General features: G+C 43.9%; 1 protein-coding gene across 2 annotated transcripts in view; it reads left to right on the forward strand.

The window, feature by feature from the left end:
* PDPN (podoplanin) overlaps positions 1 to 12,831 on the forward strand; it is a 32,880-nt gene extending 20,049 nt beyond the window's left edge. The window contains exons 2-6 of one of the 2 annotated variants that reach the window (XM_003733345.6): positions 2,191 to 2,324; positions 4,358 to 4,487; positions 8,280 to 8,318; positions 8,896 to 9,007; positions 10,796 to 12,831. In XM_003733345.6, coding sequence (XP_003733393.6) covers positions 2,191 to 2,324; positions 4,358 to 4,487; positions 8,280 to 8,318; positions 8,896 to 9,007; positions 10,796 to 10,802 — 422 coding nt within the window. In that variant the 3' untranslated portion in view covers positions 10,803 to 12,831. The remainder of the gene's footprint in view (positions 1 to 2,190; positions 2,325 to 4,357; positions 4,488 to 8,279; positions 8,319 to 8,895; positions 9,008 to 10,795) is intronic. The other variant, XM_078330414.1, reaches the window with a different exon arrangement.
* The last annotated feature ends 1,308 nt before the right edge of the window (positions 12,832 to 14,139 follow it).

Here is a 14,139-nt window from a genome sequence, read left to right on the forward strand (position 1 = left end):
CCTGGCTTTTTTTTTTTTTTTTGGTAGAGATGGGGTTTCACCATGTTGGCCAGGTTGGTCTTGAACTCCTGACCTCAGGTGATCCCCTTACCTAGGCCTCCCAAAGTGCTAGGATTACAGACATGAGCCACCACGCCCGGCCAGTGAATTTTAAATAGGGACTACTTGTCTGGCAAAGGGATGTTTCCCATTGAGCTCAATAAATACGTTAAATGTTTGCCTACACTGCAACTCATGCATTCTTGTGGGAGCCAATCACCAACCCTCACTTCCACCCCTACTCCAGCAAAAGGCCGCAAGGAGAGGCAAACCATTTGCATGCACGGAGGTATTCAGTTATTGCTAACTGGTAAACCCCCTTCCACACCCCCAGATAAAAAGTAAATGTTTAGGTAGGCATCCAGAGCCATCTCTACTAGATCAGAACTCTAGAATCAAAGAGCAGGCTCACAGAACAAGTGAACTTACTTCAGAGGCTTCCTCACTCGAGGCATCAAAGATGCTATAATCAAATATTCACTAGCTGTGCCTCTGGTTGGGCCGTCTAAGCAGTGGGGAGAATAAGGTATCTCAAGACAAGGAATGGATTGCTAGTGTGAGTGCTGCCTAGAGACAAACAACATCTGCTCTTTAATTACCGAAAGAAGTCTCTGAGCATCTCCCTCCCCTCACTCCTGGGATGTGCTTGTTTATTTTGCAACTGTATTGAGTCACGGAATTTCCAGGACCACTGGAGTCCAGGGAAGAAGCCCGTGGTCAATGAGTCACATTTTTAATGCACGAAGAGGTTGTTCGGTGATAATTTACAGATGGTGCTTGAGCGTGACCATGAGTAGTTTGGATCATTGCAGCAGAAGCTGAAGAAGAGGACACTTGTTATCTGCTGTGTCTCATTGTAGAATTCAGCGTGGTAGTCCATTCCAATCCCCTACTTTACCAGAAACCTTTTTCATTGGTATGACACGTCATTTGTCCAAATGTTAATGCAGAAAAGCCAGGGCCAGGGGCAGTTCATTAGTTTGGCTCTTTTCCTATATTTTTTAATTTTTATTTTTGAGATTGAGTCCAGGCTGGAGTGTGGTGGTGCGATCTCAGCTCGCTGCAACCTTCACTTCTTGGGTTTAAGCAATTTTCCTGTCTCAGCCTCCTGGGTAGCTAGGATTACAGGCGGCCACCACCACACCCAGCTACTTTTTGTATTTTTAGTGGAGGCAGGGTTTCACCATGTTGGCCAGGCTGGTCTCAAACTCCTGACCTCAAATGATCCACCTACCTTGGCCTCTCAGAGTGCTGGAACTACAGGCATGAGCCCCTGCACCCAGCTAGTTGGCTTTTGGTGTATTAAGTGTTCTCTTGGTATCTTGGTATCCCTAAGCATATTACTGACGCTCCCCTGTAGACAGTAATCCCAACTATAAAGTAAGAGGTAAAACTCCATGTAATCTATGAGGTCTCTGGTCAGAGCCTGTGGTTCTAATTGTCCAAGTGAACAGCACTCTCAAAATTCCATGGAGAGAGAGTTGGATTTTAAAAAGATAGAAGTTGGATGTTGGTGGTACACACCTGTAGTTCCCGCTGCTTTGGAGACTGAGGCGGGAGGGTTGCTTGAGCCCAGGAGTTTGAGGTTATAGCGAGCTATGATCGTGCCACTGCACTCCAGCCTCCGCAACAGAGGAGACTCTGTCTCTTAAAAAAAATTAATTTGAAAAAGTAGGGAAAAAAAATAAAAATAAAAAGATGGAGACCTCAGTTTGCACGGAGTCTGTAAAGGGGTATGTTCAGAAGTCTTTCCCATTGACTCTAATTTAAAATTGTTGAGGTCTAGATGAATACATTAATTCATCATAGAAATGACACCAGGAAGAATCTGATTTCTTATCGAAAAGGAAAGATGTGTGTCCCCTGTTCAGGCCATCTCAGTGGGGCCCCAGGGAGCAGCTGGCTGCTCTACCTTTTGAGGTTTTCATCTTCCTTTGCTTTGTAGTGGAGGTAACCAGGGTATTGTATGTGTCAGAATTGCTGCAAGGAGGATGGTTTGGTTTCTGGCACTGCGGGAAGCCAGAAAAAGGACCAAAATAAAACACAAGTTTTTAAAAATACTGGAAAAGAAAATACTCCGCATGTAGCCGGCAAATTCAGTCTGCTTATGCGGTTTCTGCCTTAGGCTCTGACTCAGTCTTTCTTCTTCAGCCAGCACGGGCCAGCCAGAAGATGACATCAAGACTCCAGGTACAGAAGGCAGCGTTGTGATGCCAGGTGCCGAAGATGATGTGCTGACCCCAGGAGCTGGTGAAGACCTCTCTACGGCTGGCTTGACAACTCTGGTCAGTGTCCTGAGGGGAGAGGAATTTTTTCCGTAGGCAGGGGATCAAATTGCAAGGTTATGATGTATATTAATTTATAGATAAATACGTCTATATATAAAATCAGCATTTTTACCACCATACCAAGGTATAGTTATGTGGCTCAACAAAAAAGAATAAGTCCTCACTTAATGCTGTTGATAGTTTCTTGGAAACCTGTGACTTGAAACAAAATGACTTATAAAGAAGCAACATTATTTGAGGACCTGCTGCATGTCATTTTCCTTAAAGTTGCAGTTTCTAAGAATCTATCAACAACGTTAAGTGAGGACTCACTGTCCTTCCCAATTTTGTCCACTTAGCTGGTGGATGATCACAGATGGTTTCAGAGTAGAAGCCAAGGCTTCTCAAATTGGTAAGGAGTCAGGATTTTACATTTCCAGTCTGTTACAGCCCAATTTTCAATACAATGAAAGTTTTCTTGGGTGTTGTGGCCATGTCATTGCTCTAACGGGTTCTAAATATGTCTTCTCAGTTTCTTTGCCCATTATAGACTGGCAATAAACATGGACTAGAACCAGTCCACAGATTACATGATTATAGACTATTTAGCCTCTCAACCCCAACACATTCTTAACCTGATAAATTTTAATTAACTCCTGTTACATACCTGCCCTAGACAAGACAAGATGCCAAGCATTGGGAGGGATTGAGGAGGTCAGTGAGCCACGTCCTCCACCCTTGAGGCGATCTGTGATTTCTTGCCTGCCTGTCTGAGCTGTACACCAGCATCTCCTTCCCTTTCTGTTTCTGCCACCTTGGACTTTCTGACCTTTGAACACACCAAGCTTGTTCCAACTTAGGCTTTTGTTTTCTCTGCCTAGAACGTGGCGCAGATCTTTCCATGGCTGACTTTTTCTTATAATTCTCAAGTTTGAAGCCATCTCAAACAGCCTAAAGTAATCTCACCCCCACCTCCATCAGAAGTCACCCTCTGGCCCTGAGGTCAGCGAACTACCCACCAGATTCGGCCCTCCCACTGTGTTTGTACACGAAGTTTCACTGGAGCACGCCAATGCCCATTCAGCTGAGAATTCTCCGGCTGCTTTCCAGAAGAGTGGAGTTGATTAGTTAGAACAGAGACTGTGTGGCCTGTACAGCTGAAATATTTACTCATCTGGCCCTTTACCGAAAGTTTTCCAGAGGCTAGTCCAGTCTAGTCTAGACAAAGCCCTCAAAACCGTGTCAAACTGCCTTTTGTGCTTGTTTACCTGCTAAATGTTCACATTCTGCTACCCCATCCCAGAGGCCAGCTTCAAGAGAACAGAGAATTTATATTACTCACATTATAGTCCCAGGGCTTGGAACTGTGCTGGGCTCATAGGAGGTACTCATCAGCGGTAAAAAAAATAACATAAACGTTATCATTGCAACCATTTTGAAGTGTGCCGTTCGGTAGTGTTAAGTATATTCACACCATTAAACTGATCTCCAGGACTTTTCATCCTGCAAAACTGAAACTCTACCCATGAAACAATAACTCCTCATCCTTCCCTTCCCCCGGTCCCTGGCAGCCAGCCTTCTACTTTAGAATTTGGCTCCTAGTTACCTTATGTAAGTGGAATCATATAGTACTTTTCTTTTGTGACTGGTTTATTTCACTTAGCATAATGTCCTCAAGGTTCATCCCTGCTATAACATGCGTCAGAATGCTCTTCCTTTTTAAAGCTGAATAACGTTCCATTGCATGGATAGACCGTGTTGTTTATCCATTCTTCTGTCTGCAGACAGTTGGCTTGCTTCCACTTTTTGGCTCTTGTGAATAATGCTGCTGTGAACATGTGTGTGCAACAGTCTCTTCAAGATCTAATTGTTTCTGTTCGTTTTCTTGTTTCTGCTTGCAGTGTATGCCATCATGGGTTCCGTATTTTGATGACACCTTAAATCCTTTTCTTTTATAAGGCAGAGTTAATTAGACTAACTAGCTAATTGTCTTAATATTTTAAGACAATTAGGCTTTGTTTTCTATTTTTCCTCATTCACACCCACAATAGGTGGCAACGAGTGTCAAGAGTGTGACCGACATTGGCCCCGAGGATCTGCCAACTCCAGAAAGCACAGCGCACCCCGAAGAAGGAAGTCCGAGCACCACAACCTCAAACATGGCAACCAGTCACTCCAGGGGTAAGAAAACCAGTCACCTCCATGGAGGCTGATCTACTTTTGCAGAATCGGTACCTTCCAAAGTCCATGAACAAATGTAATAATCAACAGGGGGCATGTTGGGGTGCAAGAGTGACTTCTGAACCAAGCCTTGTATGATAGGTTCATAATTGGATTTGAGTTGATGCGGTTGGTTTAGTGGGTTGCTGAACATACCTCTCTACCTGAAATGATTACTGATAACACCTGCACAGGGTGAGTTAAGCAGCTACTGATGTGGCCTGGTGGACCCCAGGCTGATAGAATGTGATATGGAGAACTTTGTGTGGACACCCAAGGGTGCAACCCTCAGCCATCGTCTGTAAATCTTAATAGATTTATAGATAGATAGAGAAGTCTTGACTTTTCCTCCATCTGCAAACTAGTAGGTAGCCATCATCCAGAGGAGTTAAGGCTCGTTATATAAAGAGGTCAAAGAGAAAAGCAAAACATTTTTATTTTTAAATAGGTCATTGCATAAAATTATCCAAAAGAAACTCACAATGACAAATATTCACACTGTAACTATTAGACTAGGTTTGACTGCAGATAGAAAACTTAAAACAACAGTGTCATGAATTCAAAGGATGTTATCTCTCATGAACCTTAGCTGGGACTGTTGTTGCCTTATAAAAATCTGGATTTTGCTACCAAAGAAGCCCCAGAAAATAGATATTGAGACTAATCACAGTCTCGGTTACCTGTTCCCAAACTAGAGTATTAATCTCAAAAATGAGTAATAGACCTCTTCACAGTCTGGAGACCTTGACATTTACTTACTTTTACATGGCAGTTGTCCAGTGAGTACTCTGTAAGAATACTTACCACCTTCCATTGAGTTCATGTCTGTTTACATGGTGCAAGCGTCTGTTCTAAACCCATCTGGCCAGGATTTGGGTTGTACTGGTGACTCACAGTTGGCAGCTGCAGCCGTGTGAGTGAAACACCTTGGAGAAAAGCTTTGGTGGAGTTTTTTGAGTCTTTGCTATTTTTCTATCTAGACCATCATTGATGAGAATGAGGAAAAATGATTGTCGATATAAGAAATAGAAAGATGTAATCCCAGCACTTTGGGAGGCCGAGGCGGTGGATCACGAGGTCAAGAGATCAAGACCATCCTGGTCAACTTGGTGAAACCCCGTCTCTACTAAAAATACAAAAACTTAGCTGGGCATGGTGGCGCGTGCCTGTAATCCCAGCTACTCAGGAGGCTGAGGCAGGAGAATTGCCTGAACCCAGGAGGCGGAGGTTGCGGTGAGCGGAGATCACGCCATTGCACTCCAGCCTGGGTAACAAGAGCGAAACTCCATCTCAAAAAAAAAAAAAAGAAAGAAATAGAAAGAGATCACTTCCTATTTCTAGAGATGTCTTGAGAAATTCGGTTGTTTGGGGTTTTAAAAAATGCCTTATTTTATAGTGGATAAGGTGGAAGAGAAAATGAAGTAATCCTCTGAAAACCTCAATGAGTTGCTAGCTCACTGGAGAAAATTTTATGTGAATTGTTTTATCTAGATAGGTCTTACATATAAATATCATGTCTAAACCAATGGTTTCCCAAACCAGTTGCACATCTGAATACCTAGAAAGCTCTTCTTGGCCAGGCCTGGTTGCTCACGCCTATAATCCCAACACTTTGGGAGGCCAAGGCAGGAGGATTACCTAAGGTCAGGAGTTCAAGACCATCCTGACCAACATAGTGAAACCCTGTTTCTACTGAAAATACAAAAAAATTAGCTGGGTGTGGTGGTGCATGCCTCTAATCCCAGCTACTCTGGAGGCTGAGGCAGGAGAATTGCTTGAACCTGAGAGGTGGAGGTTGCGGTAAGCCAAGACCGTGCCATTGAGCTCCAGCCTGGGCAACAGAGCTCTGTCTCAAAAAAGTGGGGGTGGGGCGCTTTGAGATAAAACCTGAACCTCACTCCAAGCTGTTAAAGAAATGATTAACATTTAAATACCAGGGAAAGCCAAGTTGAGCTAAACAAAGAAAGAATAATCAATATAAGTGATCATTGGAAAACTTTTTAAAATTTTGGAGGATCGCTCACTTGTAACGTGGGTTGACAGCTAACTAGCAGCAGAAAAATGTGCCGTCCATGTTGAATATTCTATCATACTTCATACCTCTCTTCTATTCCTTTAAAAAAATTATCAGCTGCCTGTCCCCTGTCCCACCCTGTCACAAAAATTGTGACTTAGGACACATTCCTACTTAATAGCTCATTTCCCAAGACATTTTCTAATGCGAGCCAAAATGTCATTAGTAGCACTCAGTTTTCAAGGGGTAATGTTATTAGGGCAGCAGATGTTCAGTTCTGCTGTGAAACACCCAAATACGATGATGTGCCCATGTATGACGAATGCTCAGGATCACAGTCAGTGTCATTGGGAGGGGGATGGGAAATAGGAGACTAATAAGCTCTGATTTAATAACAAATCCTCCACAAACTTTCTTTTCAGTAATAACAATTTTCAACCAATGATGTCTTTGATAATGGTACATGAAGAGCCTGGAATCAGTACCCATGTGGTGGGATGTGCTCAGCAAATGATAGACTTATCTCTGCTGGCAGTTGACTTCTAGCGATGACATTTGGGGAGCTGATTCGATGCCACCTTTGTTCTGGGAAAGCCCAAACCCAGCCGTGTCCTGTATGGTGAGGTACCAGAGTCAGCATGAGCTCTTACGTGCTCTCTACCCGTGGGCTCAGCTCATCCAGGGAGAACTGGCTTCTGGGATGTGTACCCTGGGGCCATCTTGAGAGGAGGCACCTTGTGTTGAGGAGAGCCTTGGTCCAAAAGGGATGGTTTTCAAACCCAACCATTAGAAAAAGTAGGCATCTTTTACATGATGGTTGGCTAGTTTTACCATCGATTAGGAAAGCTACTGGCTACCTGGGGTGTTTTGCAAGCTGTGAACTAAGATTTTAGGGCAGGGCTCGATGGATGATTAACTTCTCCCAATTGCTTTTTAAATCAAGGCAGCTTGACGTTTCCTCCATCTGCAAACTAGTAAACAGCCACCACCCAGAGTAATTAAGGACTCATTATATAAAGAGGTCAAAGAGGAAAAGCAAAACATTTTTATTTTTAAATAGATTATTGCATAAAATTGTTCAAAAGAAACTCACAAGGATGAATATTCACACTGTAACTATTAGACTAGGTTTGATTGCAGATAGAAGTCCTAAAATAACGGCATCGTGAACACAAAGGGTGTATTCGCTCATGAACCTTATCTGGGCCTATTGTTGCCTTGTAAAAATCTGGATTTTGCTTCCAAAGAAGCCCCCGGAAATAGATATTGAGACTAATCAGAGTCTAGGTCACATCTTCCCAAACTAGAGTATTAATCTCAAAATGAGTAATAGACCTCTTCACAGTCTGTCCCTTCTCTGTGATCCTGACATTGGACTAAGAATCCACAGCTCTGGATTCTGCTGCTGCCTTAACCTCTGATACTTCTTGACCATTTATTTAAGATCTTCGTGGCTCGGTTTCCTTTATTCTGCTTTCTAAATTTGATGAGACAGAATTAGTAAATAGAAAAGTGCTATGAACCCATTGGTGTGAATAAGGATTCATAAGTTAGATAATAATAGTTACAAAGACAGTGTCACATCAGGGCTTGCTTAAAAATCCCCGATCCAATCTATTTAAGAAGTCATCCTCTTGATTTATATTCTGCTACTTTCCACTTGGGTAAATTCATCTTTTGCAAATTGTTAAGTTATTAAACCCTAATAATTCTACATTAATGTATCTTTCTCTTTACAGAGAAAGTGGATGGAGAGACACAGATAACAGTTGACAAAGGTAGGCTAGATTTTTGGCATCAAAATACTCCTTCCTACTCGAGTTTTAAAAAAATTTATTTGAAGCCAATTTTGGAGATGAATTACATTCTGTTTTGGATTGCAGTCAATGAGAACAGAATAGAGAATCTTTTGAGGACAGATTTCAAGGGTTTTGTATTTGTTTTTGGTTTTTTTTTTTCAGAGAAAAGGGAATTCCCTGTATTTGAAAATAAGCAAATCCCAGATGAGACCATTCCCTTCATGACAGATATGGGGAATGGTATCACAGCGTAGTTTATTGTTACTAAGAATGAAAATAGGGGCCAATTTAATAGCCCGATGCAAACACTACCCCAAAATTAACAGTGAAGGCGATATGAGCGTTAAGTTGATAGATCCTCTGAAATCTTCCTGTTAGTAAAATAGGATTAGATTAGCCCACCTTCTTCCTTTTGGAAGAAATACTCTGTGCTCAACCAACGTGAGCATTATTTGCTATGTACAGTAGGGCAGCAGCTTTGTTTATATATTACATATTTTATTACTGGCATATTTTTTATCTGGGACTCACGCTTTTTTCCCCCTCTCTCATTCAGATGGTTTGGCAACAGTGACCCTGGTTGGAATTATAGTTGGAGTCTTACTAGCCATTGGCTTCATTGGTGGAATCATCGTGGTGGTTATGCGAAAAATGTCGGGAAGGTATTCGTAAGTAAATAACTTAAGCCCATGTGATAGATACATGAAGGCTATCATGTCTCGAGCTCAAACTTTTGAACTAATGGAAATTTCTAATATTAGCTGGGTGTGGCGGCTCGTGCCTGTAGTCTCAGCCACTGGGCAACGTATAGACCAGCCAGGGCAACATAGTAAGACCCTGTCTCAAAAAAATGATCTTTTGTATAATGGTCATGTTCAAAAGTTCCTTACTTGGTGCTCTGAGTGCAGTGGCTCACACCTGGAATCCCCGTGCTTTGAGAGGTTGAGGCAGGAGGATCACTTGTGCCCAGGAGTTTGATGCTAGGGTGAGCTATGATTGTGTCACTGCACTCCAGCCTGGGTGACAGAGCAAGACTCTGTCTCTTAAAAATAAGAAAAAGCAGCTGGGCACGGTGGCTCATGCCTGTGTAATCTCAGCACTTTGGGAGGCTGAGGTGGGCAGATCACAAGGTCAGAAGATCGAGATCATCCCAGCTAACACGGTGAAACCCCGTCTCTACCAAAAATATAAAAATTAGCCAGGCGTGGTGGTGGGCGCCTGTAGTCCCAGCTACTTGGGAGGCTAAGGTAGGAGAATCACTTGAACCAGGGAGGCAGAGGTTGCAGTGAGCTGAGATTGCACCATTGCATTCTAGCCTGATGACAGAGCGAACCTCTGTCTCTTTAAAAAAAAAAAAAAAAAAAAATCCTCTTAATTTTCAAAAGGAATACATCTGAAGATTTCCCCAGAAGAACAAATCTCTACTTAGGTCTTATAAATTTCCAAAAGAAGAGAGTCAGAGCCAGAGATGGCTTGTAAGTTGACTTCTGTTGAGATCTGACCACATTTGATCTCGTCTTAATTTACCAACTAACTGAACTTGGAAGAAAACCCAAACCAAGTTTTAACATGATACCTAATCAGCCTGCCGTCAACCATCAGAGATAGGTGGCTTCCAGAAAACCATCTGTCACAGAGCTAGCAGCCCTTTCTGACAAGGAGTTCCACTGAGGATGGGGTCTTTTTCTTTTCTTTTTTCATTTTTATTTTTGAGACAGAGTTTTACTCTTGTTGCCCAGACTGGAGTGCAATGGCACCATCTCAGCTCACTGCAACCTTTGCCTCCCGGGTTAAAGCGATTCTCCTGCCTCAGCCTCCCAAGTAGCTGGGATCACAGGCATGTGCCACCACTCCCGGCTAATTTTGTAATTTTAGTAGAGACGGGCTTGCTCCATGTCGGTCAGGCTGGTCTCGAACTCCACCTGCCTTGGCCTCCCAAAGTGCTGGGATTACAGGTGTGAGCCACTGCACCCGGACGGATGGGGTCTTTTTCATTGAGATTTCTCACTCTTGTCCCACATGCACCCACACACATGGTCACAGACTCCTACCTTTGACTACTGATGAAGGGAAGGAGTTTTTTCTCCTTATTAAAATTCCTTAAGAATTCAGAATATCTACACTCGTGGCTAGAGAAAACCTTTTTCTTGTACGTGTTGGGGGGATGATATATGATGGAGCGGTGGGGAGAGGACAAATAATACACACATGGAAGGCTGAGAGATACAGTTGATAACACGGCTGTGGACTTAGCATGTTTGGAAAAGCCAGGGAGCCTGACCCTTCTATGTCAGGATGAAGGCATGGAGGAGGGATATCGGGGACCAGAGGTGATCACCAGGTGTCAGAACTTGGAAGACTTTAGACCAAAGGACAAGAGGAACAAGGACTCACAGGGTTACTATTCACAATGCCAGTAAGAGACATGACAGCCACCTTTCTCTTTATTTTCACAGGCCCTAAAGAGCTAAAGGGTTATGCCCTGCTGCCAACACACTGAAAAAAGACCTTTCTGTTCCTCTGCGCCCTGTCCCTGAGCTTGTGGGAGAAGATGATCCGTGGAACACTTGCCCACCCCATTCAGAATCCGTGGTGATCTCTCTGCTTGCCAAAGTAACTGAAGGAAAGGCGGTTCACCAGGCCTGGCTCCTCTAAATATTTGCCTTTCAAACATGTTTTCGAATCTACATTCTATAAAAGATGATTCGAAAGACAAGATTCATAGAAAATGGAGCAAAACTGTATAAACTGCTTTGTAAAAAGACTGGACCATTGGATCGATGTGTCTCCGTCTGACCGTTCTCTGTTATTGTTCAAATGCAAAAGGATCTGGAAATATTTATAACCACGGAGTCCTTGGATCCAGTACCATGTCAGTAAATAGCACCAGCCTTTTGCAATTGCTGATCTGTTGAAATGTATACATTCCGGTTTAGTTTGGTCTGTCTTTTAAAGCCTGATATGTATACCACATAATCAAGTAGAAAATCTCAACTTGGATAACGCGCGATAAGCGACTGTCTTTAGCTGGTCCAGATTAATCATTTCAAAGACATCGTCTTAGAACGCAAGCAGGAAGTCTGTAGTCTCGAAGGCACTTGTTTCTCCCAAGTAGGCCACAGGCAGCCTCTAGACTTAGCTTTACCCAAATCCTTCTCCAGCCATGACTTGGTGACTCCCAGACTTGCCCCCTCCACTTCCCTCAGATGATGGGGAGCTGGGGTGAAGCGGGCAGCCTTCCTTCCTCCCAGTGATGCATATCCTTCGGATTGGCTGCTTCGTTCCAGGATGTGGATATCTCAGCCTGGACACTGAGGAAGCTGCTGGATGTTTAATGGTGCTAGAGGCTCAAGCGTTTTCGAAACCAAGAGCCCCCGTGCAGAACAAAATCCTATGTGAGCCTCTGGTATGAGAAATAAAACCTGCCACATTACATTCGCTTTCTGCCTCAGAGGAAAGATACAGGGAACAAAAATCATTTTCTACAATCTTAATTTTAAAAGCAGCTGGACGTAAATATCTGATTTTAAAAATAGAAGGTATCTCTAGTCTTCATGACACACCGCAAATACCTGTGGGATCCTATTGAAAAGAACAAAATAAAGGATCTCAAGGGATCGTTCTGTCTCCACGCCATCCAGCCTGGCACTTCTCTTCCCATATAGCCATTGGATTTTTTTTTTTTTCTAAACAAAGTTTTTTTTTTTTTTGAGACGGAGTTTCGCTCTTGTTACCCAGGCTGGAGTGCAATGGCACGATCTCGGCTCACCGCAACCTCCGCCCCCTGGGTTCAGGCAATTCTCCTGCCTCCGCCTCCTGAGTAGCTGGGATTACAGGCACGCACCACCATGCCCAGCTAATTTTTTGTATTTTTAGTAGAGACGGGGTTTCACCATGTTGACCAGGATGGTCTCGATCTGTTGACCTCGTGATCCACCCGCCTCGGCCTCCCAAAGTGCTGGGATTACAGGCGTGAGCCACCGTGCCCGGCCTAAACAAAGTTTTTATATTGAGCAGATGCTCTGTCATGATTTCAATTGTGCAATTCTGATATCCTGTAAACTTGTAAGCATTCATAAAACAGGAAAAAGTAAACTATCAGTCGGAAGCACAGCCCATTCCTCCTATTTTTCGCAATAACGTGTGGATGTTATTTTAAACAGTGTGTCTGTGTGTTCCCAAATGCAGCTGGTCCCACTGGCTCCGATTCCGTATTTGAACATCAGCTGATTGAGAGAAGGGGAATGAGAAGAGCTGGATGAGTTTAAATAACTTTGTTTTATTGTTCAGATTCCTGAACAGGAGATGGGATAAGGCCCATCTCCTTGCCCATCCTTTCTTCCCCCCTCACTGTGAAAAATAACAGTTCACCCCCAAGTCATACACTGGACCCAGGGTCTGCGGGGACAGGACTGTGGGTTTTTTGGTCACACCTGTGTTGGTGCTCAATGCAGTGTGGACCTGTTTTCAAATAAAACACAATTGTGTACAACAATGAGTCAGACCTTTGTTGAAGTCTGGGCCACACTTGGGAACATCTCCAGATAAGTTTACAACTTAGGTAAAGAATTCCACAGGGAGAAAATGCACCTACACCTTTCAGGTAGGTCTGCCAAAGTAGAGAGGTTAAGCGGAAGCACGGGCTGGGGAGACACGTGGCACATGGGGCTTTCACCCACTCTGGTCCCAAAGTGTTAATGAGGTTTTGTTTGATTCTTAATTTCTCAGCCCTGGAGAGGAAAACCAGGTGTGGGAGCAGCTTCAGCTTGCTTCTGCCAGTCCTACCTAGAAATCTCACCTCAGGAGAGGTGAATTCCTGTTGTTGGGATGCCCTACGGCTCCTGGCTCACCCTGACCCTGTCTGGAGATTGTCTTGCCTGCTGCTGGGTGGGTGCTGCTGATCTGCTCCTCCCGACCTCGCCTCACTGCTCCATGCATATTTCATCCTCCTGATGCCGGTCTGGTTCCTGCCAACTCTATCCCTACTTGGAAGGGTTGGGTGCTAGGAGCGAGAGATCAGTTAGCCCCATGATTTCCTCAAAATACACACTCACTTTTGTTAAATCAAGATTGTTGAATTTGGACTGGGCGCAGTGGCTCACGCCTGTAATCCCAGCACTTTGGGAGGCTGAGGCAGGTGGATCACCTGAGGTTGGGAGTTTGAGACCAGCCTGACCAGCATGACCCTGTGTCTACTAAAAATACAAAGTTAGCCAGGCATAGTGGCACATGCGTGTAATCCCAGCTACTCGGGAGGCTGAGACAGGAGAATTGCTTGAACCCTGGAGGCCGAGGTTGCGGTGAGTCGAAATTGTGCCATTGCACTCCAGCCCAGGCGACAAGAGCAAAACTCCATCTCAAAAAAAAAAGGGGGGGGGGATTGTTGAATTTGTCCCATTGTCAGAAATCCTGGGTGCTCATTTGAGTTCCAAGCAAGGAACAACATTTTATGCTTGTAGTCCCAGCTATTCAGGAGGCTGAGGTGGGAGGATCGTTTGAGCCCAGGAGTTCAAGACCATCCTGGGAGACAAAGGGTTCCAATCTCATTCTGCTACTCTACACCTGTAACCCTTCAGACAAGTCATTTAACTTCTTCGGGCTGCAGTTTTTTCCAAGAAATTCCATGAGATTGTCAGAAAGCATCCCTTTTCTAGCAGAAAACTGTGTCTACCTAGTCCAACAGATTGAAAGAGAATGGACCCTCAACTATGTTACATGTAAACATACATTCTATTACAGGCCACCCCCAGGAGACGACTAGCAACTGGTGGAGCTGCCAAGGTCCTGGAAGTTTAGGGAA

The sequence above is a fragment of the Callithrix jacchus genome, chromosome 7 (genome assembly GCF_049354715.1).
Source record: "Callithrix jacchus isolate 240 chromosome 7, calJac240_pri, whole genome shotgun sequence".
Taxonomy (NCBI): Eukaryota; Metazoa; Chordata; class Mammalia; order Primates; family Cebidae; genus Callithrix; species Callithrix jacchus.